Source organism: Colletotrichum tamarilloi (genome assembly GCF_030869305.1).
Source record: "Colletotrichum tamarilloi strain Tom-12 chromosome Unknown Scaffold_68.1, whole genome shotgun sequence".
Classification (NCBI taxonomy): Eukaryota; Fungi; Ascomycota; class Sordariomycetes; order Glomerellales; family Glomerellaceae; genus Colletotrichum; species Colletotrichum tamarilloi.
In genome coordinates this window covers 41,609-68,270 of record NW_026849450.1, presented here as the reverse complement: position 1 = coordinate 68,270, position 26,662 = coordinate 41,609, and the positions used below count along the sequence as shown (strand labels likewise).

The following is a 26,662-nucleotide window of genomic DNA, read 5'->3' as shown; positions in this document are numbered from 1 at the left end:
TATAATCCAGCCAAAACAGCCAGCCCTTTTCTCATGTTTCCCTCTTTTGAGTGACCGAAGCGCGCGCGTCATACTTCGCCCAGCTACAGTCTGTCCCGGAAACTCTCCTTTACACCATCTTTTCCTTTCGTCTGCCTCATCCGCGGAACCATAGCCGGGCAGCCTGATCTTGGCCCTCGGTTGCCTTCTTTCCTCCTGATCCCTGTTTCTGCATTCTTCTGTCCGTCACTGCTGCGGCTCGGCGGCAGCCTGCTTTGGATCTACGGCGTACTACCACTACGACAACGGCACTACCCCATCAAAACCCACCAGAGAAGAGAGGCATCAGAAAAGCCGAACGCGTCGGCGCCAGATTTGCCAATATATTGCTGCCCGACCTCGGCATATCTCTTCCTATCTCTTTGTTTTCTTTGGACCTCACTGTCCTTAGGACATCGCCGACGTGCGACAATGCGGCTCTTGGTAAATAAAATGGCCTACTATCTCCCCCCCCCCCTGGCCGGGTTACCTACACACGCACAATGCGTGGGTTATACCCGGCTGACATGGTTACAAACGTACGGGGTGGAACATCAAATAAGCTGATGAGTACGCCTCTCCCTCTTCCGTGTCCGTAGGTAGTCAACGACGACGGTCCCCCGTCCCCCGTCTCGCCCTACCTGGCACCCCTCATCACCGCCCTGAACGAGGCGGGCCACACAACCGTCGTGGTCATACCCGACAAGCCGCTCTCCTGGATCGGAAAAGCCCACGCCGTCGGCAAGACCCTGACCGCAGAGAGCAGATGTCCAGCGTCGTTCTGTTCAGATGACGCCAACAAAACTTGCAGCGTCCCCGGCTGCGGCGAGACTGAAGACCGCACCCACCGCTGGCTCATCGTAAACGGGCCCCCGGCAAGCTGCACCCAACTAGGACTCTTCCACACGCCCGACCTATCGCCGCAAGACTTTGACCTCGTCGTATCGGGCCCCAACCACGGCCGCAACGCGAGCACCGTCTACGCGCTCAGCAGCGGCACCGTCGGCGGCGCCCTGGAAGCCGCGCAGTGCGGGCGCCGCGCCGTGGCCCTCAGCTTCGGGAGTAAAGACCCGCAACCGCCGACGACCATCCGCGCGGCGTGCGTGCGGGCTGCTAAGCTCGTGGAGGAGCTTGCGAGCGAGTGGCACCCGCAAGTGGAGGTGTATAGCGTCAATGTGCCCATGGTCGCCGACGTCGGTGAGGCGCCGGTGAGGTTGACCAAGATCGCGGAGGGGAGATGGGTCACGGGGGGCTTGTTCGTTCCCGTGCTCGAGGACTCTGCCGCCGACCCTGAGAAGAAGTTGGCGATGTCGGCGCCGGCATCGTCGTCGCGTACGTATCAGTTTCGGTGGGCGCCGCAGCTTGGTGATATCAAACGACAAGCTGAGGAGAGTTCCGAGGGTGAGGACCTGTGGGCTTCGCTTAATGGCGTCATTAGCATCGCTCCGTTGAAAGCGAGCTTTACTGCCGTGAATGTGCAAGAATAAGCCTCGCTGGGGGAGGGGGGTCACCCACCCCCTCCCCAATTGCTCGGTGAGAAAGGATAGAATTAGAGTTCTGGCATCCTTAGAGGTCCGTTTACGAACATGCGACATAAAGATGGCGGTTCTAGATTCGGACAAATAGACTTGGAGAAGCAGATTTGAACTTGGAATTATAGAGACGGGCTCACAATAACCCAAGTGACGAAGTAAAGACGAGCAGACTCTTAGATGGACACACAACCATTGGCGCTATCTTCAATAAAGATCCCACCGTAAATCAGACCCTCGTTCAGGTTACTGGATTGATACCCCGAGTTCACCACGTCATCGGTACCCGTGGGCTTCTTCAAGATGCCAATCTGGTACTGCCCGTCGCCGGCGAGATCAACCGGGACGACACCACCCTGCCTCGCGAGCGGGTTGTTGCCTGCAGAGTACCATATCTGGATCGTACTTAGAGGCAGACCGTCAGCCGGAGGTTCTTTTTCGCAAAGCACCAAACGCAGTTTGATCAGTCATTCGAGGATGAACAGAGGGCTAGGAGGAGTAAGAATGGCTTAGCTCACTTGTTCAAAAAGTCCAACGTGAGCGCAAAGTTCTGCCACGACCCGTCCATCGCCATCGGCGTCGACCAGAGCAGCTTATTATCCCGACCCAACAGCTTGTACGTGTCTTTTGGTAACTCCGGCTGGCCGATGATGGTGCCGGTCTGGAAATTGAACTGATTCGCATCATACGCCGCCGTCTCGTGCCAGACATTCTGCATTTACCAAAAGGTTATCAGCTTGAATGCCACCAAAGTATGCATTCGCGACTTGGCCTTCACATCCTCCGTCAATGGAGGCACCGAAAGAAGAAGACTTACAAGATACTCGTGCGTCAGATTCAACGGCCTCTCCAAATCCGACCTCGCACTAAAATGCAACGTCTTCACCCCCTCCCCCGCAGGACTCCCCTCATTCGTATCCTCCGCAAACAACAATCCCGCGCGCCGGAAGCCTCGCTGGTTCATGAAGACACTCGCATCGGAAATCGTGACCTCGAGAGGACGCTTCCTCTCCGCGACATCGAAGCGGGAGGACCGTGACCCGGGCCGAGTGGAGACCGGAGCCGGGCCCGGCAGGAGGATGATATCCGACCAGGACAAGTTCGCGCCCTTCACGTAGTCTGGATTATACGGATTCCACCCACCGCCGAGGGCCGTGTCAAAGTCTTGAGGTGTCGCTTTGGCGGGGACGCGGCCGTCGAAGATGAGTGGACATTGGATCGTTGCGGCGGTACAGGGTGAAGGTGATGCCAGAGCGGAAGGGATAGCGAGGAGGATAGGGATGAGGAAAGGCGAACGCATCGTATGTTTGGACTTTTGCGAAGTGAAAGGGCCGGCTTAATAGGAGGGAAACCTCTGGAGCAAGGTAGCGTTGGACATGTTAGGGTAAGTAAGTAAAGTGATATAGCTTATACAAAGGAGGAGGATGCAACTCAGTTTGTCTGCTTTCCATGTGTTCTTCGAGAAGCTCGGTCGAATTCTCAAGTTGATGGTGTTCTTGATAAGTCGACGGCGGCTACGTTCCGAGACGTTTGAGGCCAAGGGAGGAGTTGTTCCAGGTTCCTAGAGAGGCTACAGCCTCACAGGTGCCGCTTGCTCCTATGGTCCCATATAGCCAATGCTAAAAGTTCTCTGCCCACAGCTGGTACTTCAGTGCAATCGATGATTGCATGAGATATCAAAACGAAAGCCAAACGCTGATGGCGTTTGTGAGATGGCTGGCCCAAAACTAGGACTGGCCAGTCTTGTGTTATCATGCAGTCAACGCGCTATCAAGCTGCAAGACATTCATAGCTTCCGGAAAGAAAGCAACAGTTGAAAGTCCAGAGATCAACCCGTCGCTGAGCTCATCGTCAACCTCAAGTCGATTACACAACATAGCCCCCGTGTAGAGAATATCGTTTGAGCAAACAGGGCTGAGTAGACCTTCATGAAAGATATCGATCAATGTCTCCAATCGCATCAGCTACTTAACCGCAGTTCGTCCGAGTGCAAAGTGGAAGAGACATTGCCAATTCCCGTCACGTGTGTCTCTGCCTAATGTCATCGGTGCAGATACGAAATACGATCCGGGAGACTCAGCCCCGGCTGCGTCCAATAGTGAGCTTCGGTGGGGTGCGCCGGATGGGGCCGTGAATGGCCGCTTGGTCGCTTGGCTGCTTGGATCCATTGCCCGGCGGTGATCGGCCTTGCACGGGATTGGAGTTGCTGGCCTCATAGTTGGTAGTCTTTGGGGAAGAAGACGTAAAGTTTGGGAAGTAAGGGAGCAGGGCAACTGGATGCTTTTGAATTTTGTATAAAGTATGGGCTTACTGTCTTCATTCTCGGCGACCACCCTACCAGATTACAGAGACGAACAGCCTTTTCTCATACTCTCAAGGTATTGCAGCAGTGGGAAGAGAACATTTGAAATCCCAAGATTTTCGTCACCGCAATTGACTTGAAGCCAAAATCACGAACAGTCATAATGAACTTCATGGGCAGAAAAAGCGACGTCAAGCAAGAAGACGTGGCCAACGTCCCGCCGGAGCTATCAGACCTGCACTGCTTCACAGAAACGGGCGGCGTCATCACAACCAGTACGTCCGCATCTTTACCCCATCACTTACCTTACCTTACCTTACCTTGTACACTCCACATACATATCTTACACAGCAGCGATGCTTACACAGGGGCAGCAATGTTCGACATCCCCGGCTACCGCATTACCCGCACCCTAGGCGCAGTCTACGGCCTCTCGGTGCGCTCGCGCAACATCGCCGCGAGCCTGGGCATGGTGATCAAGTCGCTTGCGGGCGGGGAGCTGCGGTGGTTCACGACGATGCTGTACAACTGCCGGAACGATGCGCTGGGGAGAGTGGTGAGCGAGTGTAAGCAGAGGGGGGGCAACGCGATCATTTGTTTAAGGTTTGATGCGTCGGATTTAGGCGGGTTCGCACAGACGTGTGCGTATGGGACTGCGTGTGTTGTTGAGAAGGTTGAGGGAGGAGAAGGGGTTGCGCCGCAGCTTGGGGGGAGTTGAGAGAGTGTGTAGCACTGTAGAATGAGACGGGGCGGGAGTGAAAGGAAAGGGGGAGAAGAAGGATGAGGTGAGGTTGTCGTGGGGGTTGAGCTTGGCAGGGTGAGGTTTTTGTTTCACGGAGGATTGCGGTTGTGTGAGGTATTCTGAAATGGAGGCCTGAGGTAGCTGGGCAGAGGAGTTTTGATACCACTGCGTTGTAGTTGATGTTATTTTGAGAGGCAGCTGAATCGAGGACTTTGACAAGTCAAACATGTTTGGACAGTCAAGTATAGACTGCTCTTATACGGAGATCATTGAAACAGTGATGGTCTGTTGTCGATGATGTACAGTTGATGTCGTGATGTTCGTGCATGGATGAGGACCAGATGGATCGCAGATGAAGTTGAGATGAGAAACAGTGCTTAGCCAATGTCTGAGTGAAGAATATGCCTCTCTCTTACTCAATTGATATGAGAACATGGACCTGATAGACCTGCCTCATATGGAATGTTTGGCTTGCAGATGGAAGAAACGAAGGTGCAGATGCAGCTGGTCTTGAGGTACGGTAAGGTACCTTGAAATGGCAGGGTCCGACTCCCGCGATAAGGCAAGATAAGGACCGCTTAGCTAAGACCTGCTGCATTCGAACAATTAAACGAGACACCCGTAGCACCCTGCTAACTGCCCCCGGCTAGCTCCGAAGAACCATTGAAACGGGCCAAGCCCACTTGCTACCGCGCTCCGCATCCGTCTCCCACAGCAGTGGTACTCGACATCCAGGCCACCTCCGCCAGGGGACCCGCCACTAAACCCAAGCCAATGGATGCACCTGTGGACCACCCGCAAAGCTCCCCAGCCCAGCACCCCGATAGGTGTGCCACCCAAGTGCTCTTTGTTCGTTCATTGACTCGCCTCCACGGCCTCGGCCTCGTCCACGTCCACTTCACGATCCTTCGCACCTACACAACTCTCCGACATTCCCCCTTCTCCTCCTTCACCCACGGGTCCTTCTCGTATCTTCTTGCGTGCTCGTCCTACCCTTCCGACGGCCCTCCTGCGATATCATCAGGTACGAACCCTCCGGTCCATGGGGTGTCGTTGCGTCCTTTGATTTCCAAAAGAGGGCTGAAGCTGCCTCGAGACAGCATGCCGTTTCAAGTCACCGCGCAATCCACCTAGTTTCGATCCCATCTTTCTTTAGCTTTGCCATCTGCTGCCCTGCTGCCCTCTCGCCTTGGCGAAGCTTACCCCCCCGGACGGAAGAACCGAACCTACCGTCAAACCCTCCAGACCGACGAACTAATAACCACCCGACGAGACCTCTCCGTCTCCGTTCTCCGACACCATGGACCCAGCACCAAGCGCTTCCGCTGCACCCACCGCCGAGGACCCCAGGATGTCCCACGAATCATCCCTCTCGAGCGTTTCCACCACCAGCCTCGTCTTCGACCGACTGCACGAGCAAAATGAAAAGTCATACTCGTCTTCATCTTCCCAGAGACGGCGCGCCCCGTCCGCCTCGCGTCCCGCTTACGCCGACCACCCGGACGACGACGATGACAACGATTACAAAGAGTCCGACGCCAATGACCTCGAGACGGGGCCCTTTCTGGCGCCTACGACGGGCATGATGCGCCGTGTAGGCATGGACCGCGGGCTGAAGAAGGGGATATGCATACTCGCCGCCGCATTCCTCCTCGCATGGGGAGGTGCTCTGTTCGTCTTCTTGTCTCGCAAGTCATACCAGCACGGCAGTCAGGTCGACCACGACCCCTCTGCGACATCGCGCGGATCCGGCAAGCCGGTGACCTTGGACCAGATCATGACCGGCTTCTGGTCGCCCTACTCTCACTCAATAAGCTGGATCGAGGGGCCTAATGGAGAGGATGGCCTGCTGCTCGAGCAGGGTGCGCGAGGCAAGGATTATCTCGTGGTCGAGGACGTCAGGGCGGGCAAGCTGGACCGCCAGGTCTCCGCCGAGGTCGTCCAGAGTCGCACGCTCATGAAGAATCCTTGGATCAACGTTGGCGGCCGCCAAATGACGCCGTACGACGGCCGCCCGAGCAAGGACATGAAGAAGGTGCTCGTTTCGACCGATCGCAAGCACAATTGGCGCCACTCTTTTACCGCGCTGTACTGGATCTTCGACGTCGAGACCCAGACTGCTGAGCCTCTTGACCCCGAGCATTCTGACGCGCGTGTACAGCTTGCGACGTGGAGCCCTCAGAGCAATGCTATCGTTTTCACTCGGGACAACAACTTGTTCTTGAGAAAGCTTGACGGTGACAAGAAGGTTACGCAAATCACAAAGGATGGTGGCCCCGAGTACTTTTACGGTATTCCCGACTGGGTGTACGAGGAGGAGGTCTTTGCCAGTAACAGCGCTACATGGTACTCTCAGGATGGCAAGTATGTCGCCTTCTTGCGCACCAACGAAACGGGTGTGCCCGAGTACCCACTGCAGTACTTCATGTCTAGACCCTCGGGCAAGGAAAAACCCGCCGGCGAAGAGACATATCCGGACGAGAAGCGCATCAAGTACCCTCGTGCCGGTAGCCACAACCCCGTCGTAGACCTGCTCTTTTACGATGTCGAGCGTGGCGACGTTTTCGCCGTGGACATTGAGGGTGGTTTTGCCGATGACGACAGACTCATCAACATGGTCCTCTGGGCTAACAACAAGGTCCTCATCAAGGAGACCAACCGCGTGAGCGACATCATGCGCGTGGTTCTCGTTGACGTCGTGGCTCGGACGGGCAAGATTGTGAACACCATTGACGTTGGCAAAATCGACGGCGGCTGGTTTGAGATTTCTCACGAAACCCAGTTCATCCCTGCGGACCCTGCCAATGGAAGACCGGACGATGGATATGTCGATACCGTGATCCACGATGATGGCGACCATATTGCCTATTTCTCGCCCATGGACAACCCCGAGCCTGTCTACCTCACGGGTGGCAACTGGGAAGTCGTGAACGGCCCCTCCGCCGTCGACCTGGCCAACAACTTGGTCTACTTCGTGTCAACTAAAGAGTCCTCTATCCAGCGTCACGTTTACAGCGTCCACCTCAACGGCTCCGACTTGAAGCCGTTCACGGACACCAAATTTGAGAGCTACTACGACATTTCCTTCTCCAGTGGCGCAGGCTTCGGCCTTCTCTCGTACCTGGGCCCCAAGATCCCTTGGCAGAAGGTCATCAGCACTCCCAGCAACCCCACCAGTTACGAGCATGTCGTCGAACAGAATACACAGCTCGCCGAAAATGCAAAGAAGTACGAGCTTCCCATCCTCAAATACGGAACCATCAAAGTCGACGATGTCGAGCTCAACTATGTCGAGCGCCGCCCTCCCCACTTCAGCGAGAAGAAGAAGTACCCGGTTCTCTTCCAGCAGTACTCCGGCCCGGGATCCCAGTCCGTCAGCAAGAGGTTCTCCGTCGACTTCCAGTCCTACATCGCCTCCTCCCTCGGCTACGTCGTCGTCACGGTAGACGGCCGCGGCACCGGCTACATCGGCCGCAAGAACCGCGTCCTCATCCGCGAGAAGCTGGGCCACTGGGAGGCCATTGACCAGATCGCCGCCGCCAAGCACTGGTCCGCCCTCAAGTACGTCGACTCGGCCCGCATCGCCATCTGGGGCTGGAGCTACGGCGGTTTCCAGACCCTCAAGACGCTCGAGATGGACGCCGGCCAGACCTTCAGCTACGGCATGGCCGTCGCGCCCGTCACGGACTGGCGCTTCTACGACTCCATTTACACGGAGCGCTACATGCGCACTCCGCAGCTCAACCCGGACGGCTACGACCAGACGGCCATCTCCAACGTCTCCGCCCTCGCCGGCAACGTGCGCTGGCTGATGATGCACGGCGTCTCGGACGATAACGTGCACTACCAAAGCACCCTCACCCTCCTCGACAAGCTCAACCTCGAAGGCGTCGAGAATTACGACGTCCATGTTTTCCCTGATAGCGACCACGGTATTTACTTTCACAATGCGAACAAGATTGTCTACGATAGTGAGTCCAACCCCCCCGTCACCCCAGAGGACCCAACAGGACACTCGGAAGACCCATGCTAACCGCACCGCCTCCTAGAACTAAACAACTGGCTCATCAACGCCTTCAACGGAGAGTGGCTCAAGGTCGCCGATGCCAAACCAATGATTGAGCCCAAGGTGAAGGAGAAGAGGTCGAGCGTAGCCAAGCTTGACGGTGTACCAAAGTTTTAATTTTATTATCTGGTTTATTTAAAGATGGAGTTTTTGGAGCGAAATCAAATTATGTCAATTTTTTGAAGATGTCGCATTGATAGAATCTACTCGGGCGCATGCTCAACCGCAATTTCGAACCCGACAGACACATTGTATTGAATATGATGCTGAAGCAGGTTAATACCTCCTTGATGTGATGCCATTCTTGGGCTGTGGACTACCTGTTGCCCGTTCAGGGACTGGGGTTGGTAAAATGGGTTGGGACCTTGAGTCTTTGGTCCACGAGATACTTATATCAGGATAAGCGCAGACGAGGCGATTCACATGAAAGCTTTGGCACACCATTCGTCATCAGAAAGAATCAACGTTAAAAGAACTATCATACAGATTTGGGCTCAGGCGACAGGCTCGCGATATCCCTGAATCGGTCCAGCAATGGCAAGAGTCTAGCGTAGTGTGTGCACATAGGAAAGATAAGGCACCACCCCCATAGTTTCCCTTCGCGTAACACACTCCATCCGCCTGCCTAACATGCTCATCCATCCAGAGAGCAAAGAAGATACGATTACAGGAAGCCCTTTGGTTATCTCAACGCCATCGTCCGCGTTCATTGAATTTTAAAGGCGCAGGTGAGTAGACCCCACCAGCCGCCAGATACCTCATGCCGCCGAAAATAATAGACTGGGGATAAAACTGTGTGGCCCTATCATGCAGCCTCGCTAGAGGCACAAAAATCCAACCACGTTCTGGTGTCCTCATCTAGAATCCAAAGCCAGTAGGCTGGGGAGCGAAGCCGTTGGTCTGACCGTAGGGCGCGGGAGGAGCGCCCATACCGCCGGGACCGGCAGTGATCATGAGGCGGTTGCCGCCAAGGATAGGAGTGTTGGTCTCGTCCTTCTCCTGCTCCTTCTCCTTGCTCTTGCGAGCCTCGTTGTCGGCCTTGAGAGCGGCCAAGTCCTTGGTCTGCTGGCACAACATGTTGATCATGTAAGGCATGGCGAAATCGGTAAGGCCGCTGCGCCAAGAGATCTCCAGGACCAAGTCGGGGCGGATGAGCTCGTAGCAAGCGTAGAGCATGCCGACGTAGCACTCACGGCTACCAATGTCGACGAACTGTGACGTGTTAGTATTCAATGCGTAGTCAAGTAGGATGAGAACAACTTACGTAGCGGAGCAAGTCCTCCACAACATCAGTCTTGCCTGAGATGGCAGCCGTCTCGATGGCATCCTTGAAGAGCTTGTCCTGCTTGGAGAGAGCAATGGACTTCTCCCAGCGCTTGTTCTTGCGGTAGATGCTGGCAGCGATCTGGCGGAAGAAGATCAAGTCGTGCTTCTCCAGACGAGAGGCAAGGTCGACGGGGTCGTAGTTGTCGTAGTTCTCCACAGAGTCGCGGAGGGTCTTGTAGTCCTCCTCCTCGATCAACAAGTCGTTGATGGCGTTGTTGACGGTGCGCTTGTTCTGAGTTTGGACATTGACGAGGAAAGGCTTAATGAGCGGCAGGTTATCGCTCTTCTCGAACATCTTGACAACACGGTTGACGTCAATACGGGCAGTAAGAGACTGGAGGAGGTCGGTGAGCAGGGATGGGTGCTGCTCGAGGTAGAAGTTGATGGCGCGGTAGTAAATCTCCAAGTTGGCCACCTTGACGACGATCTCCTTGAACTGCTGGTGCTCCCATGAGTTCTCAGGGCGCTCAATGACCGCCATAGCAGCGTTGTCGAATTCATCGTAGTGGTAGTAGCAGAAGACCAGCTCGGGCCAGAGGGCCGCCTCTTCGCAAGCACGGATGATCTTGGGCAGATTCATTCTGCTCCAGAAGAGCTTGAGATGCTCCATCAAGCGCTCAGGGTGGTACTTGGACAAGGCAATGCCAAGCTCGGTGAACATACCCATGTGGGCACGCTCAAGGCCAAGACCCTGCTCCAAGACTCCAATGAGCTCATCGAAGTAGCCGTTGCGCTCGTACTGCTTGACAAGGGTCTGCAATTGCTCGGCGTCAACAATGAGGTTGAGACCGCAGATCTGGGCAAGACGGAACTCCTTCTTCTCAACGCAGGCCTCGTGAACCTGCTTCCAGACCTTGATGTTGTTGGCCTTGCGAGCGCACTCAACTGCAGCCTGGTACTCCTCAAGGTGGACGAGGGTGGTTGCCAGCTTGGCCCAGTTGGAGATGCTGGTGAAGAAGATCTTGGAGGCCTGGTACAGACCTTGCTCATACGCCTTGTCACCAGACTCCTCGATGTTGGCAACGTTGGTACCGCGAAGGAAGTCCTCGAGCTCGCCGAGCTCATCCAGACGAGCGTAGCAGAAGGCGAGAGCAGTGTCGATGGCAGGCTCGCGCAGCGTCTTTCTGGCCATGCGGAGGTACTTGATAAGATCCTGGTCCTTGCCGGCGCGGGCAGCGGTCTCGATAACCTCCTCGTAGTTCTTGGGGTCATCGGCCTTGATGTAGGACTCGATAGAGTCAGTGACGCGCAGGCCATCAAGCTGAGCCTTGGCGACCTTGCTCCAAACCTCGGGCAAATCGACCTCCTCGGCGTAAGCTTGGGCACGGTCGATGCTAACGACGTTCTCTACCAAGACATCAACAGCGGAAGTCTTGTCACCAGTCTTCTTAAAGATCTCGAAGGCCTCCTCGTGGAGACCAACGTCGATACAGGCTGATGCAATGTCCGGCGCGCTGAAGTTGTCCATACGGTGGATGTAGTCCATAACTTTACCCTTGTCGGCCTTGGCAGCGGTGAACAGAAGCAAGTTCTGAAGGTTGGTGTTATCACTGAAAGGTGACGGCTCGAGAACAATCTTCTCAAGCAGCTCAATGAGCTCAAGAGGAAGATCGCAGGCAAGGAAGGCGGCAACAGCCTCGGAGACCTTGGAGGGATCAGTGGACTCGGGAACCGCGGTGGCGGTCACTTGGTCAATCACGGAACGGCGATGAATGTTGTTCTCGCTGAGGACGAAGGTCCACAGCTCGCGGTCAGCCCGCTCGAGCAGGTATCGAGCTTGGTTGCGGTACATGCCGTTCTCGTTGGTAATGTTGACGAGCTCAAGGTCATTCTGACCCTTGGAGTAGGCGATGAAGGCTAAGTTGGGGTCACGCTTCTCACAGTATTTACCGACGCTGAGGGTGTCATACTGGTCGTTCTCCTTGAGGAACTTCTCAGGGTTGTTGTTCGAGTCAATATAGATCTTGGCAAGAGCATTGAACACGGCCTGCTGCTGGTTGCCGGCAGCAAGAGTAGCCTCGAGGAAGGGGAGAAGAAGCTTGAGACGGTTGCGAGACTCAACCTCGGACACGAGCTCATCGATGGGGATAGAGGCGGGGTTGACGGTCGACAGCAAGTTCTTGATGATGCTCTCATCGCAGTCAACATCCAACAGACCACCGATGACGGCGGGAGTCCGACTGGGGTTGACACGCTGGACGTAAGTCTCGATGGACTGGAACTGCTGCTGCTGGTACAGGTAGAGAACCAAGTCGTGGACGAAGTTGAATCTGTCGCAGACGATGATAAGAGGCAGCTGCTCCTGAAGTCTGGCTTCCTTGAGGAAGTTCTTGACCTTCTCGGCGTTGTAGTAGTTGCTGTCTCTGCAGATACGCTCAACCTCGTTGAACTGGCCCATCTTGGTAGCAGACTCAATGTACTTGAAGTGAACATCGGGGTCCTCTGAAAGGTTGACAATGCTGCCAAGGTAGTAGAAGAGACCCTCAGCAGTCTTGTACTTCTCGAAGAGATCAATCAGGCGCACGGGACCCAGCAAGTCGGAGTACTTAGTGGCGATCTGGACCACCGCTTGCAGGTTCTGGCGGATGTTGTGCTTGATCATGGCATCTAAGCAGTCCAGAGATTGCTCAACGGACAGCTTGCCAAAGAAGCCGGTCAACCAGTCGATGTTGAAGTTGGGGGTGGCGGCAATGTTGATAACGACACGCTTGACGGCAGCGGGGTCCTCGTAGAGCTCCAATGCCTTTTGGGCCAAACCGGCCTGTTCACAAAGTGTCGCGATGCGAGTCTTATCAAAGTGAGAGAACATGTCATTTCCAAGGATAGCATCGGCAACCTGGGGAGCATTCATCAAGTTCATCTCCAAGAGACGAGTCTGAAGGTGACCCTGGTCAGGTCTGTTATCCTTGAGCGCATCAAGCAAGAAAGCCGTAGCTTGCTGGATCATGCCCTGAGACTGGAAGATGTCGACCACTCTCTCGATATCGACTAGGGAACCGCCCTCGTTGTTAGCCAAGGCTGTGGCGAACTCTGCACCCTTCTCCGGGTTGACACGAACGATGTGCTGGAGGAGTTGGACGTAGTCGGGTTGGTAGTTGGCCTGGGTGGCATAGGGCAGGATCTTCTCGAATTGACCCGTCTCGGCAAAGCCAGCAACAACCTTGTGAGGGATGTTGGCCTTGAGATAAAGAGTGAGAGCCATGTTCAGGTCGTGAGGGCGGACAAGGTCACCGAGTCTCTCGGACGCAGTCAACTTGCCCTCCTTTTGCCATTTCTCCAACAGGTTGAGACGGTTTTGAGCGAGAACGGGCTGTGCAAGCTCAATAGACTCGTGCTCGTTCAGGGCTCCCTTGTCGAGCAAGAGGCCAAAGTATTGCAGGACAAAGGACATTTGACCAGGTTGCTGGGGGAGCGACTTGAATCTCTCGATCGTCTCGGCGGTTCGAAGGAATTGTCGGGGAGAGTTGGCCGCGATCTTGGCAGCATCCATGAACTGACCGCTGTTGAAGAGCTGCTCGAATTGACGAGCATACAGATTATCAGCACCGGGGAGGCCAGCTCGTGATGCCATCTTGATAGCCATATCGGTGTTGGCCGGGTTCTGAAGGAGGTAGGGGATAACGTTGGCGTCGTCGATCGAAACGAAGAGCACTTGACCCTTGCGGTTGATGCCCACAATACCGCGAGACTCGTTGTCGGGGCAGGTGGTGAAAATGGTATCGCTGGAAATTCGGTTCATGAAGATGCAGGCGGCCGTCTCGAGGTCGTAGACGTGGATGAATCCGTACTTGGTGACCATGAAAATGACACCGTACTTCTGCGACACCTGCATAGCCACGGGGAAATCGCTGACGGCTTCGGGAGGGAAGAAGATGTCGACGGCCTTCTTCTGGAATACGGGGTTTGACTCGGCGTGGTCGACCTCGACGATGTGAAGCTTCGCGCCAGTAGCGGTTCTCACAGCAAAGGTGAAGAGCTTGGTGTCAGCAGGAGCACCCTCCAGGCGCAGCGAGCCGAAGGCCGCAGCGTGACCCTCAATGGCCTGGCTAATGCCACGGTCCTTGGAGTACAGCTGCATAGCGCCAACGACGCGGCCCTGCTGTTGCGAGATACCAACAACCACCATCCACTTGCCCTCGGCGTTGGTTCGGTAGTTGATGATTTGGCAACCCTGGTTAATAGTATTTAGTAGACAGTTCGGTGACATGCGGAGGATAGAGGAAGCATTGCACTCACGTTGAGGTTAGCATTGCGCTTGAAGACCTCGACAGGCTGAGCCTGACTGGGGTCGTAGACGTCCCAATGGTAGACTGCTGAATCTGTAACCAGGCCCAAAGTGGTCTCGCTGATCCACTTCCAGTACTGGACGTCCTCGTTCATTGTGGTAGACTTGAGTTTCGCCTTCTTCTCAAGATCGAAGATCTGCAGTGTTCTCGATTGCGCCTTGAGGGCGATGACTTGACGAGTCCAGTGCATGATGGCACTGTCGGCCTTGATGGGGCGCCGTGTGACATTGTTGCCGTTCTTGAGATCGACGATGACAACTTCGGGTTGGGCAGCTTCGTTCTTCTTTTCCCGAATACAGACATAAGAGTCTGACTCGAGTGTCTGGAAGAGAACAAGTCAGTCATGATGATGCCATTGAGTAGGGAGATGGTCGGGCGGTGATGGCTCACGCAGGAGTTGAAGCCGATGGAAGCGTCCTCGACACCGGCAGTCTGAAGCTGGATCAGCTCCTGGAACTTGATCGGTAGTGGCGCCATGACTGGCGTTATGTGTGACAAGAAGCTTCCAGAGACCAAGTTGCGCTCCTTAGCTGGGTGGTGTCAGTTCGCGGATTCGTATCGCGCAGCTGATCGGGTGTCGCGGGATTTCGTGGATACGGCGACGTGGATGTCGTGTATTTGGGAGAGAAAGGAGTAGGAGCTGGGGATAGCTTCCTTGCGACCCGACTGAATGCGCACAAGGCAATTAATACAGGGAAACAAAGAGCGGTAAAGAGGAGACGTAAAGACGGGGTAACGATGCACCTCGCAGTGATGACAATCTGCTGGGCAAACGGTGATGGTGGTGTTTTGTTTGGGGCGGCGGTGGTGGTGGTGGTGGGAGGAATGGGAATGGGAAAGATGGGTACGGGATACGTAGTTCGCTTGTGGTGAGGTGGAAGGTTGGAGATTATTTTAGGTGCAGTACCTTACGTTGCCTGTTCGGTTCGTTCCTGCCAGTCCAGTGCCAGGTTGTTGCGCACTGAGCCAGGTGCGCGACGCCTAAAGTCTGTGGTTTGCTGCCAGCTTTCCACCCTCACTGCTTGCCTTGCTGGCCAGGCGTGCCAGGCTTGCTTGCTCCTGCCGGTCTTTGCTGTCTTCAGCCAAGTATCCACCCATCTGGACCGTGCACTTGTCTCTTCAACCTTCACTGGCTGGATGGCTATGGGCCTGTCACGTGGCTATCTTGCTATGGTGTCCGTTTCCAGGTTCCCGACCGGAGGCATGTTTGACCGGATGCGGGATGACATAAGCGACTAATCACCTCCCGTGTCCGGCGACCCGATCAGCCTACCTTAGCCCGGGAGCCTTTTTTGGGTCCCGGATCATGAACACATACGCAGTATGGCAAGGTAATGAGTACTGATGTACTAGGCACACAAGGCAAGGGAGTGTGAGAAGTCTGTAGATGTGGTGTTCAGAGTCATGTCACCTACTTCACTGAAAATTACTTACCCAGATTTCAATCATCTTGCAAGAATTCTGTCACATTCGCAAACTCCACGCAATTCACCATCCGCCCTTTCTTTGCGGAACATCTCGACTCCAAGCTCAATTGATGACTCGTATCTCAAATTGCCATGCCGACTACGATTTTGTCGGCATCTTTATGAATGAACGGTACTTCACAGCAAAATCATGTGCCCGAACCATAGAGCAAACCGAGGTTGGTCAGGACCGTCACTAGACCGGGGTCAGCCACTTCGCGAAAGTTCCGTCGTAGTAAAGCGTTGAGCCTTCACTTTGCTTCCAGCAGGTACGAGGGGATCACTGTAGCGGTAGGTGACAAAGCTCCAAGTGACAGGTGGGAGTGGGCTGCCCGGGATTAGTAGAGTAACAGGGTGGCGGGATGCCTGTAGTCGATGGTGCTATTAGAGCCTGGTAGATTTTTGAGGATAACGAACTCAACTCACCTGCGATAACCGAGCTGAACTTCGTTCTATTTTCAAGTGTCTGGATCATGTACCACCTAACATCGGCTTTGAAACGTTCGCTCTGGCCTATAAGGCCAAGGCAATGTTTGACGATAATCGACCACTCCTCCGGGTCATCACCATCCCATATGGTGTCAAATTTGGCGGAGCCTGGGCAAAGGTCCACGGGCTCGACTGGGCTGATGTCCAAGTGACGCAACCAAGCTTGACCATTGCCTGCGCAAACATCTGTCTGAACCCCCAAAGGGCGCAAAGTTTACGCCGGGCAAGGAGTTTGTACAGGCTTGTAATGTGCCTTTCGAGCAGCGCTGTTCGGTCCTCTAGCAGCAACTGTCGCAAGTGAAGAGATACAGCGCAGCGGAAACGCTTGATACAGCGAAGACCGAGCTTAAATGACAATTCGCCGGCGTAGATGAATTCGGTAGTCATGTCGGACGTCGATCGAACACTGGCATGCGGATGTTTAGGGAAGGTTCCCGTCATGAGGAAGCTCATGATGAGGCCAGAGGCATCAGCATCTTCACTTAGAAACTCGTACTCGCGAGGCAGCGGCTGTTCCTTCTTCCAAGGGTCTCGTCCTAGGCTAAAAATGGGAAAGTTACGAAAATTCTGTGCAACGATGGGTTCCGGAATAGAAAAACGAATTCTTTCCGTAGCTGACATGAAGTAGATTGTGAGGTGCTCGGCATTATGCGGAAACCAAGATCTTGAGAAACATCAGTTGACACGCGACTAAGGTATTCCGTAGATATGATCGACTTGCACTAGCCATGAGAGGTGACCAACGTATGTGTTCTCCATATGACCGGGAGACGTCTACGAAGCGAGTCAGACGCGATTTCTACATGAAAACTAGCGGGAGAGACTTACCTTGACGTCAAAAGAAGCTCCGCTGAGCTTTAAAGCCCCTGTATCCGGGCCAACTCTCTCGTACGCGCCGAAGGCCCAGCCGTAGGTCGTCGGGTCTTCAGGTTCTATATCCATATCGTTGATGGTGTTGCTCGATTCACAGGATTGGGAGGCATGACTGATGTGATCTCTACAGAATCATCGAAAGGCACGAGGGAAAGATGGAAAAACCATAGTGGGATTCATCTTGGGATCTTGGTGATGCTGACATATTCGATGCTCGGGAGATGTGCATGGGTAAACGGGGTAGAGAAAACGGGGGTTTGGAAGAAGCTAGAAGAGAGGTTTCGGCGGAAGCAAAGTGTGATTCGGGAGAAATGTCTTATATGATGGTGAACTCATTTTACTGGAGGGTTTCGTACCCAATCCTCTATCTGGCAAGTGCATATAAGGACTTTCTTACAATATTCGAGACAAGCTGCCTGGTCATGAGACCTGGGATCTGCGTACCACAAGGCAGCGGCCCGTTTGGATAAATGTCGCGCGTATTCAACGCAGGGCAGCTGCGAACAAAGGTAAGATGGGATGAAAGTCCTCTTACGTGGATACTGCATTTTGCATTCTCAAAGTGCATTGGCATATTCCACTTGACTCTGGAAACGCCGCCAGCGATGTGGGACAATGCGCCAACGCCGAGCCCAGGGGTTGGGTCCGTTTACATGAGCAACCTCCAGGCACCAAGAAGCAGAGCGGCGAAACCGGTACACACTCCCATCAGCCACTGCAGCGTCTGGAACTTGACCTGCTCAAGCTTCTCGCGCAGCGCCGCCACCTCCTGCTCAATCTTTGTTTCCGTCTCCTTGATCTTGAGCTCCTGGCCGACAGCCTCCTCGCGGATGCGACCCTTCTCCAGGTTCAGGTCCAGGCGGACACTGGCCTGCGTCCTGCCGATCTCGTCGCGCAGCCGGGAGCTCAGCTTCGCAATGTCGTTGCCGAGCTTCTCGTGGGACGCGCGCGTCGTGCTCGACTCGGTGCTATCGGCGGACAGGAGTTCGGAGCGCAGCTTGGCAAAGTCGACCTTTTGGGTGTAGGTTGCCTTGGCGGCGTCTTCGCGGAGGACCATGGTTCGGGTGAGGTTCTGTATGCTGCTCTGCTGTTAGAAGGGATAAATATGCTAAATAAGGGCGCTGTCGCATGCCTTTCTTGTATTACATCGTTCAGGACCTTCATCGTGGCCTCGGCCTGCACTTCCGTGAAGCCCTCGCTCTTCATCCGCTGGACGAACTTCAAGGTATCAAAGTGGTGGTCTCTTCGCCTTGAAGGAGTCGCATGGAAGGACCTCGTGAGGCCCGGGCTCGCCAGTATCGAGGCGCGCTCGGTCTTGAAGCCATTGCTGCGGCATCTGGATGGTAAATTCGAATCGTGGAAAGCACTGGTTCGGGTGTGCATCCGACGGCGCGAGCTCGGAGGGTGTGCCGAAACAGGCCGTAGGGCTTGGGATGCTGTCGCAGGACCAGTCCAGCTGAGTCTAGGAAGCAGGAACCTCGGAAGGGCGTCTACGGCCATTGCTGTCGGTTTGGCCATCTTGTGTGTATGTGTGATTTTGTTGTGTTGGTGTTTGGAGAAGCAATCTCCAATCCCCAATCCCAGGGGAGATTATCTTGGTGCTAGCAGCACGGGCGGGAGATTGGGAATGACTAGCACCCAGTGACGGCATGTCGTTGCAGCTGACCCACTGGGGAGCGCAGCTTGCCGAAGACCGGCCGCGGGTGTCAAACACTTGGAAGGCAGGGGGGCACCGCGAAGGAAGGACCCTTCTTTCCTTTCATTCCCAGTCTTCCTCGTGCCCGCCCATTTGGGTCGTCCAGTCGGGTTGAGTTGATTGGCTGCCTGAGGCACGGACCCTGCCAAAAAATTCTCGCGGCGCACTACAAAACGCGGCCTGCGCAGCGCATCTTTACTCTTCTTTCCTCCTTTCTTCTTCATTATTGAACAACGCAAAATAAAACATTCATGTTCTCGTGAAAACAAATGTCTGTTGAGAGGTTCGCTCTTCTGCTGGACCCAGGACCATCGGACACGGAGATCGAAATGGAGAAGGAAGCGAACAATCTTGGGTGCGGTGCCCCTCGGCCTACGGGCACGTGAGGGGGACCGCAATGATTGAGCGTACATGCATTCGCCCATCGTAAATACTTGATGGTCTCTCTTGACGAGTAGAATTGCCTGCCTTGTAGCATGGCCCATGTGAAATGCACCGGCTTATCAGGTTTTTCAGATCCTGGAATCTTGTCACATTAAGTGCCGTGACAGCTCAAGCTCTGGCTCTGCTGTCGTCCGTGTGCTCAACGCAAGATATAGCATCCGCTCTTTCTTGACTCGAGTGTTGATCTTGTCGCAGAGGCTGCTCGAACCCATCTCTATGAAACTCGGTATGGGCTCGCAAGACATCATGGAGATGCTGGACAATCCGCACTAGCCAGCCGGCACTTTACGTTGCTAGCAGACAAGATATGATGCCCATTCTCGGGGATCCATTGCTCCTTCACCGAGACGAGCGTCTCAATCATATAGGTATCGACTGTCTACCCCTTGTCATCTCGCGGAGACGGGGAGCGTACAACTTGAGGCCCAACCACTATTAAACATATGCAAAAGGCGTCGAGGGGTCCTTTCCTCCATCGCCTTTACAATTTTGAAACAAAAGACGATATCCCGAGTCTCATCGGCGGCAAGTAGCCTGTTACGAGAAGAGGAAACTATGGTAGTCTATATTTGTTTTCGTGTTCAGGTTATTGTCGTTTTTGTCCACCTCTTGCTTTGTCGACATCGCCTTGGATGCCGGCTCGATGGCAAAGATTTGAAAAACTTGCATGCGAGGGAAGACAGTCGGCTTCGTCAAAGTTGATGTGAAGATTCGGCAGTAGTTGCTGTGGAAATCTGGTCGGTCAGACGTCTCATATCAACGAGATAGCGAATCTCAAGCATACATACCTCTAGGCAACGGCCACGAGCAGGTCGCGAGCAGCAGTCTTCGTGGCCTTCAGACCGCGAGAAGCCTTCAATGCGCTGGATCGGCCGAGCGCGTTCAGCAGGCCTGCTTGTGGCCGATGCAAAATGCCTCGGCCTCAACATCGCCCTCCCAGCACGGCTGCCGATGATCTTCCTATCGCGCCAAACCCCCTCAGCCTCCGTGGCACGGCGCGAAACGGTCTCGGCTGCGACGTGGGCGAGCTCGTTGAGCGCGCGCTCGGCCCGGAACGCGGAGCCGCCCCAGGGCGTAGTGGGCGTGGGAGGCGAGGGCCTATGGTGAGGTTGATAGCGAGGTCGTCCTTTGCGAGGGCGAGGGCGTTGGCGGTGGTGGTCAGCATGGCGAAGAGTGAGAGGTCCTCCATGAAGGGCAGCACGAGGACCTTGTGGGGAGCGCGTCGGCAGATGTTTGAGAGAGGTGGTTCGATGGAGAGGTCGTCGGGCTCTAATCGGTTGAGTTTCAGACTCGTTGCGATTCTCATATCTGTTGATTGTGTGCTCGCTTGGATGTGAACTGCAATGAATGGGAGGAAAGCAATAGAGCTAGATCTGATTATTGTACTTTTAGATGAGCATTCACAACTCGGCTTCATAGTCAGAGTCTTTGGATCCCGGTGTCTTCACCATAATCAAAGGTCTTCATCAAGAGATACTTTCGTGGGTTCACAATCTTTGGTGTTGATGAGTTCTGTTCTGGACTTTGGCAGCAACCTAAACTCGGCAGACGCCCTTACAAGTACCAGTGAGGTTTCTTGGTTCTCTCGAACAGAACACAAGAGACTTGCTAATCTTTTCTCCCTTTTCCATGGGGATACAGACGGTAGTGAAAAGTAGTTCGAGGACACAAACATTGGGAAATCCCTGCACAACATTGGACTGAGTACGATAGAGTTCGGAATCCGAGGTGACAGAGAGTCGAGTGACTCAAATCCCAACCATGCAGCGAAGCCTCAAGTCTTTCTTTGGCGACAAGAGAAGGCTCTGGTCACAGGTAATAGACCATGGAGGATGTTTGGTCGTGGTTTGGAAGCGGCAAGGTTTGTGCTAGGTCGGCCATTGTTATACCGGCTTTTGTGCTCATGAACTCCCTCAACAAGGGCACAGCGGGGAGCAAGGTTTGGGTAAGACGTGTGCATCTAGACATTGCTTCAATAGAGTAGTTGCGTCTTGATTACACCGGCAGGTAAACGCTTTCCGAAAGACAGTGTAACGACGCAGTCGATGTAGGGATTGGGCGTTGGTAAGGTCAAATGTACCAAAGGAGTAAGGGGACCCATCACTTGGTGACGAAGGATAGAGACAGGTAATAAAGCAGGGACCGTAGAGTAGGCGATGGGACTCTCATGTTACACATCTACGTTCGACGAAGAGCCAAGCTTATCATCGAGACGAGTCCATGAAATTGCGACTCTTCATTGCTTGGAACTGAAGGGATTCGAGAATCATTTCAACATCTGTTCCACTAAAACTAGATCCTCTTTATCCTCTCAAGCTTCAAGGTGAAGTCTAGGATAGCACACTCCAATATAGACGAGAATCCTTCCAAGCTCTTGAATGGATTTGCCTGGGGTTTTGAAGAGTCACCGTCAACGTCCCAAACCCTTGCTTCCCCGCGTTATCCATCTGTCCCACCAACACCCTGGGCCCCTGCCTAGCGGCGCGCGTCCGCCGTCGAGGGGTTCACTGGGGACGAACCATTCTAGGTCCAGATAACGGCTCAGAATATCCATCCATCGACGCAAACCTTTAAACCGTTCAAGATCGGGGCAGCACCCTTGTCTAGTCTTTGGCAAAAACCGCAGAAGATATGTAGGAATCAGTGCTTGAACAATAGTTACCAGATACTCGCTGTGTTGACTCAAGGGAATCATGCCTGGAACGATCCGGGCTCCATTCGTATCTTTTGGTACATACTCTTCTTAACGCGATGCGAGGCTATATTCTTCTTGAGGCTCAAGAAGGGGGCCCTAGGGTCTGTTTCCTGATGGCGCCCCAAGTATGTATGGCCTTTGGGCGGGAGCACGCGGGAGGTTGCTTACCTGTTTACCTGCTTCGGTGCTTCGATGTGTTCATCTAATGTCAGGTAATGGGAAAACAGCCACGACGATAAAGGCAGACTTGGGAGAGTAATGAGACCTTGACATATATCTTGATCGCTTACTCATTGAATTCCACACTCCTTGTTCTCGGGTCCGCGTCCAGCCTAGAGTCGTGTCCCAGTCTACGAGTTCCAAAGAACACAGACGATGGAACTTGAAAGCCAATCAAGTCGCGGACATATGAATGAGCCTGAAGGCCCATTCACAGCTAGCAATGACGCTGGCCTTCTCATTTAGGTCGCTTGGAAGGACAGAATGTTGTATACTATGCTGCAACGTGATCAGCGGTGAAACACTGGGCTGGGAAATGAATTCATGTGCGATGAACACAGATACTAATGAGGTGACTCTTGCGTCTCTCAAGAGAGCGCGCATAAATACACTGGCTTTACTTGTTGATGGGTAATCTGAATCGCTATGGAAGGCGAGGCATGAGCTTCCCAGGCCCGGAAAGCCTGTGGCTTTCACATCGTCGGTGGCGAGTATGAAGCATTGTCATTTGGGAAACCGCGTCAACTCGTGAAGGCTGCGTCGTGATGAGCTCAAAAGAACTTGTGGCAGTTTGCTAGAGAACAGGGAAAACGACTCGGTGGTGTCTCAGGCTTAAATCGGCTTCGGGGGTGTAAGCACTTTTGATATGGAAAATATTTGGCTGGAGGGGAGAAAAGGCGCGTCGCGCTTGGCTGAATGAATTCTGAGCACTAAGTACTGGGTAGATGATGGCGTTGATTTCAGGGGAGGGTGTCTAAGAACATGACGATGTCAGACCTAAGCTGTCTAAGGTAAGTTGGATTGAGATTTAGCGCGGTCAATTGCTCGGAAGCTAAATTTGGAGTCAAGGTAGATTGAGATTGCCTGTGGGATGGGGAGTTAGTGAGATTGTGAGCACACCGCCAGTTCTGAGATCTCCAACTCCTCCAAATTGGCAGGTCCAAGAAGGAGGCTCCAAGGTGCGGGCAGTCAACCTAAGCATGTTGGAAGGTAAGGTAGACCCCAAACGGCAGGAGGTTCGGCTCCGGAAATTTACACAGAAGAAAAGTGGCACAATTGCAGACTCGAATTTGAGGCTTGTTTGCTTTACTATCTACCGTGGGTGACCGGCCTGTCGTTGTCCAAGGTAGGCCGGATTCGAGCAGGACAAAAAAAAAAGGACAGTCCCGAGCGTCGCACTACTTTTGTCGTGAGACGAGCCTCATTGCTAGTCCATGTCAGCTAAGGGAAAAGGAGCTTGCGCTAACATCAAGTCGGTCAATTGGTTTTGCTACCTATTGGGGGGGTTGGAGGCGACTGAGGCGAGCTGTGTTATGATGTATGGGTGCTCGAAATGGGGGCGAATTCGAATTGCAGGATGAGATCATCAACTGTGGTGTCGCTACGTACAGGAGCAAAGTAGGTGTAGGTATCACGGTGCATGACCTCACCTCAAGCGGGCGGCGGCAGCGGCAGGTATTTCAATAACCGCCAAGTGCGACGGTTACACTACGGATAAGACTACGGAGTGCACTGACCTGAGTCAAGTTCCCCAGATTAAGTTCCGAATCCGCCATGTCTTGCTCTCTGGTTCGGGGGTCTCAAAGGAAACTCAATGTTTACTTACCCCAAGTTCTGAGGTTTGGACAATAAATACCTATCCACTGAGGACAACTAACTGTACGTGGCCGTGCCGGATGGATCTCCAAGGCTTCACCAACATGACGACACCTCATGCATGGATATCGGGATGATGAACGTGGGGAGGCAAAGAAGGGGATAAGTATTCGTACTGCGTGTGTTAGGATCTTGTTACTGTAAGGATGATGAGATGCTTCTTGCTGCTTGCACGTGTGTGGCCAACGGTCAAGCGCCGATCATGAACCGGTCAGGCGGTGAGGTGCATGCGTTTTGGTGGGGCGGTGTCGCGGGCCGCCAATGCCGTTATTTCTTGCCCGCTGTGCTTGCTGCAGTTGCTGCTGCTAAGGCAAGTCACTACTGCCCTTCACCTGCCTGCGTTACTGCGTATTATGTACCGAGTAGCGGACGGGAATTACTTGCCTTTCCCAAGCCTCCCCTATTGCCTCCATTGCCCCCCATTTATCACTCCCCAGGCCATTACTTCCCCATTGCCCTGCGATTTGCGGCTTGAGCTGCCCCCCGAGCTTGCAAAGGCCAAGGGCCCCCCCCAAGGAAGGCCCCAACCTCTCTCCACGACCCCGCAGTAATTTACATGGTGCCAAAATCGTCATCCCGATCCTCTTTCTTCTTTTCCTCCCATAACCTTACTCTGCGTACCTTACTCTCTCCAACATTCCAACCTCTGAGAAGTGTAGGAGAAACACCAAGACATCTAGACAAAGGAGACTCTCACGATACCTACGATACCACACCATGGCTCCATCAAAACGAAAAGACCCCAAAGCATTTCCTACGCGCCAACTGGCCGTTCTCGGTACGCCCATCCCCATCCTCTCTCTTCCAACTTTCCCCTCCGTCTCATTCTCGACAAACTCAGATAAGGAATCTCTTCTTCTTATCAGCGCTGTCCAGTGCCATTCAATGGAACACACTGCGACTGTGGGCTAACGCGCGCGTCACAAACATATAGCGATATGTCGATTCTCCGAGCCCATCGCCTTCAATTCTATCTTGGCCTACACCTATAAGATGGTCAAGGATCTCGGCATGGAGGAAGACGCCGGTTTCTACGCAGGTCTTTTGATCTCCGCCTACGCCGTCGCCGAGGCCATCACCTCAATGGGATGGGGAACCCTGTCCGATCGCATTGGTCGCAAACCAGTCGTGCTATTTGGTCTCGTCGGTGTCGCCATCTCGAGTCTGATTTTTGGTTTCGCAAAGACGTATTGGGTTGCCCTACTCGCCCGTTTTGTTGGTGGCGCTCTCAACGGCAACGTTTCCGTCATGCAGACCATGGTGGCAGAAATGGTCAAAAATCCCGACCATGAGCGTGAGTCTCCCTATTTCTCTCTCTCTCTATGCCGGTGTAATTATCGGCGCAAATTGCGGCGAACGACAGCGTACTGATTTTTTTTGTTGGGGAAACAGCCAAGGCCTACGCCGTCCAACCGTTCGTATGGACACTGGGCGGCATTATTGGCTCTGCCATGGGCGGTTTCCTCGCCCAACCTGCCGTCTACTACCCTTCGGTCTTCTCTGAGGATGGTATTTTCGGCCGGAATCCCTACTTGCTTCCGAATCTCGTGTCCATGGCAGCAATCTCCCTGGCCGTCTTGCAGGGTGCTTTCTTTTTGGAGGAGACTCTCGAATTCGAGGAGGACGATGACCTCCACAACGGTCGCAATAGCGTCGCCGTGGACGATGATGACGCCGTCGATGAGACCACGCCTCTGCGCCGCGCACCCATCCGGACCTTCAACCCGCGACGTTCCATTTCCACTAGCCATTCGCGACCGCGCTTCGCCGAATCGAGCTTGCCTTTGCCATTCGAGCACGACTTTGACCTCAGGAGATCGTCCTTTGGAACGGTACACTCAATCAAGGTCATCCCCGAAGACCTGCGCCAACACCTCCTGAACTCGCGTGCCCAGGCGACGGGGCAGAAGAAGGTCAAGACGTTCAACAAGACCGTCGTCATGCTTATCATTGCCTTCATCATCTTCTCGTACCACCAGATGGCCGCCGGTACTCTTTTGCCCACGTATCTGCTCGACGATCCTTCCGACCTGAAGCATCCGCGCGGACAACTCGATTTCCGGGGCGGTCTGGGATACTCCCTCCACGATGTCGGTGTGTATCTGGCCATCAACGGTGTCCTTGGACTGCTCATCCAGGGTCTTATTTTCCCCATCTTTGTAGAACGCGTCGGTGTTTGGGGCTCCTTCATTTCCATGATTATCGTATACCCAACTGCGTATTTGCTGCTGCCCTTCTTGTCCGCCCTACCTGAAAGCCTCACCGAGGCTGGTATCTGGTTCTCCCTCATCATGCAGAGTTTCTACGGCATCATCATTGGCCCCGTTACCCTGATCCTGATCAAGAACGCGACGCCCACTTCGCAAGCCCTCGGAAAGGTCAATGGCGTAGCCATGTCCGGTGCCTGTCTGGCGAGAACTGTCTCCCCGCCTCTCGTGGGAATCATTTACAGTTTCGCTGGTTCTGCTGCCGCCTGGTTTAGCTGTGCCCTCTTCGCCGTCATCGGACTAATCCAGGTCATCTGGGTGCCCAAGAAGCACATCGACGTGGACCACGTGGAGATTGACAATGCCATTTCGAGACGTTTCTCGGTTACGTCCATGAGGAGAGACAGCATCGAATCAACCCGTGGCCGCCGCCCGAATGGTATTGTTTAGGTGGATTATGACGAAGCTTCGAAATGTCTGCACCTACCGGGGCGAGGGGGAGTTTCCCAACGACCATCCTGGTTATTTTGGCTTCTTTGACCCTTCCATCTTTCTCACCATACCTTTGTTGCGTTCAATGGCATTGGCATATGTGCGAAGCTGTGCGACAACATTCCTCATTTAATGAGCCTTTTGGTAACGGTC

The 26,662-nt window shown here is 54.0% G+C and overlaps 11 protein-coding genes across 11 annotated transcripts; 4 read left to right on the top strand and 7 right to left on the bottom strand.

Annotated features, from left to right (window-relative positions):
• Positions 1 to 521: 521 nt before the first annotated feature.
• Positions 522 to 1,505, top strand: CTAM01_11828 (TTL domain-containing protein; the record flags this gene model as incomplete). The annotated part of the gene is made up of 2 exons (XM_060527837.1): positions 522 to 557; positions 618 to 1,505. 2 exons carry the CDS (start codon positions 522 to 524, stop codon positions 1,503 to 1,505), a joined length of 924 nt encoding a protein of 307 aa, XP_060377507.1.
• A 221-nt stretch (positions 1,506 to 1,726) lies between these two features.
• Positions 1,727 to 2,850, bottom strand: CTAM01_11827 (uncharacterized protein; the record flags this gene model as incomplete). The annotated part of the gene is made up of 3 exons (XM_060527836.1): positions 1,727 to 1,955; positions 2,069 to 2,262; positions 2,368 to 2,850. 3 exons carry the CDS (start codon positions 2,848 to 2,850, stop codon positions 1,727 to 1,729), a joined length of 906 nt encoding a protein of 301 aa, XP_060377506.1.
• Positions 2,851 to 4,015: 1,165 nt separating this feature from the next.
• On the top strand, positions 4,016 to 8,777 carry CTAM01_11826 (uncharacterized protein; the record flags this gene model as incomplete). The annotated part of the gene is made up of 6 exons (XM_060527835.1): positions 4,016 to 4,127; positions 4,221 to 4,408; positions 5,072 to 5,109; positions 5,245 to 5,618; positions 5,905 to 8,565; positions 8,644 to 8,777. The coding sequence occupies 6 exons, from the start codon at positions 4,016 to 4,018 to the stop codon at positions 8,775 to 8,777; spliced, it is 3,507 nt and encodes a 1,168-aa protein (XP_060377505.1).
• Positions 8,778 to 9,518: 741 nt separating this feature from the next.
• On the bottom strand, positions 9,519 to 14,749 carry CTAM01_11825 (uncharacterized protein; the record flags this gene model as incomplete). The annotated part of the gene is made up of 4 exons (XM_060527834.1): positions 9,519 to 9,872; positions 9,925 to 14,157; positions 14,223 to 14,594; positions 14,663 to 14,749. The coding sequence occupies 4 exons, from the start codon at positions 14,747 to 14,749 to the stop codon at positions 9,519 to 9,521; spliced, it is 5,046 nt and encodes a 1,681-aa protein (XP_060377504.1).
• An 8-nt stretch (positions 14,750 to 14,757) lies between these two features.
• Positions 14,758 to 15,120, bottom strand: CTAM01_11824 (uncharacterized protein; the record flags this gene model as incomplete). The annotated part of the gene is made up of 2 exons (XM_060527833.1): positions 14,758 to 14,938; positions 15,002 to 15,120. Coding segments are annotated over 2 exons (300 nt in total), but the record flags the coding sequence as incomplete, so codon positions are not given.
• Positions 15,121 to 15,989: 869 nt separating this feature from the next.
• Positions 15,990 to 17,169, bottom strand: CTAM01_11823 (uncharacterized protein; the record flags this gene model as incomplete). Its single annotated transcript, XM_060527832.1, has 4 exons — positions 15,990 to 16,021; positions 16,165 to 16,335; positions 16,446 to 16,763; positions 17,052 to 17,169. 4 exons carry the CDS (start codon positions 17,167 to 17,169, stop codon positions 15,990 to 15,992), a joined length of 639 nt encoding a protein of 212 aa, XP_060377502.1.
• Positions 17,170 to 17,749: 580 nt separating this feature from the next.
• CTAM01_11822 (uncharacterized protein) lies at positions 17,750 to 18,618 on the bottom strand (the record flags this gene model as incomplete). Its single annotated transcript, XM_060527831.1, has 2 exons — positions 17,750 to 18,187; positions 18,247 to 18,618. The coding sequence occupies 2 exons, from the start codon at positions 18,616 to 18,618 to the stop codon at positions 17,750 to 17,752; spliced, it is 810 nt and encodes a 269-aa protein (XP_060377501.1).
• Positions 18,619 to 18,690: 72 nt separating this feature from the next.
• CTAM01_11821 (uncharacterized protein) lies at positions 18,691 to 19,221 on the bottom strand (the record flags this gene model as incomplete). Its single annotated transcript, XM_060527830.1, has 1 exon — positions 18,691 to 19,221. One exon carries the CDS (start codon positions 19,219 to 19,221, stop codon positions 18,691 to 18,693), a length of 531 nt encoding a protein of 176 aa, XP_060377500.1.
• A 376-nt stretch (positions 19,222 to 19,597) lies between these two features.
• CTAM01_11820 (uncharacterized protein) lies at positions 19,598 to 19,942 on the top strand (the record flags this gene model as incomplete). The annotated part of the gene is made up of 1 exon (XM_060527829.1): positions 19,598 to 19,942. A coding segment is annotated over one exon (345 nt), but the record flags the coding sequence as incomplete, so codon positions are not given.
• An 88-nt stretch (positions 19,943 to 20,030) lies between these two features.
• CTAM01_11819 (uncharacterized protein) lies at positions 20,031 to 20,546 on the bottom strand (the record flags this gene model as incomplete). Its single annotated transcript, XM_060527828.1, has 2 exons — positions 20,031 to 20,103; positions 20,245 to 20,546. The coding sequence occupies 2 exons, from the start codon at positions 20,544 to 20,546 to the stop codon at positions 20,031 to 20,033; spliced, it is 375 nt and encodes a 124-aa protein (XP_060377498.1).
• A 3,981-nt stretch (positions 20,547 to 24,527) lies between these two features.
• CTAM01_11818 (major facilitator superfamily transporter) lies at positions 24,528 to 26,467 on the top strand (the record flags this gene model as incomplete). Its single annotated transcript, XM_060527827.1, has 3 exons — positions 24,528 to 24,588; positions 24,745 to 25,104; positions 25,203 to 26,467. 3 exons carry the CDS (start codon positions 24,528 to 24,530, stop codon positions 26,465 to 26,467), a joined length of 1,686 nt encoding a protein of 561 aa, XP_060377497.1.
• Between the last annotated feature and the right edge of the window lie 195 nt (positions 26,468 to 26,662).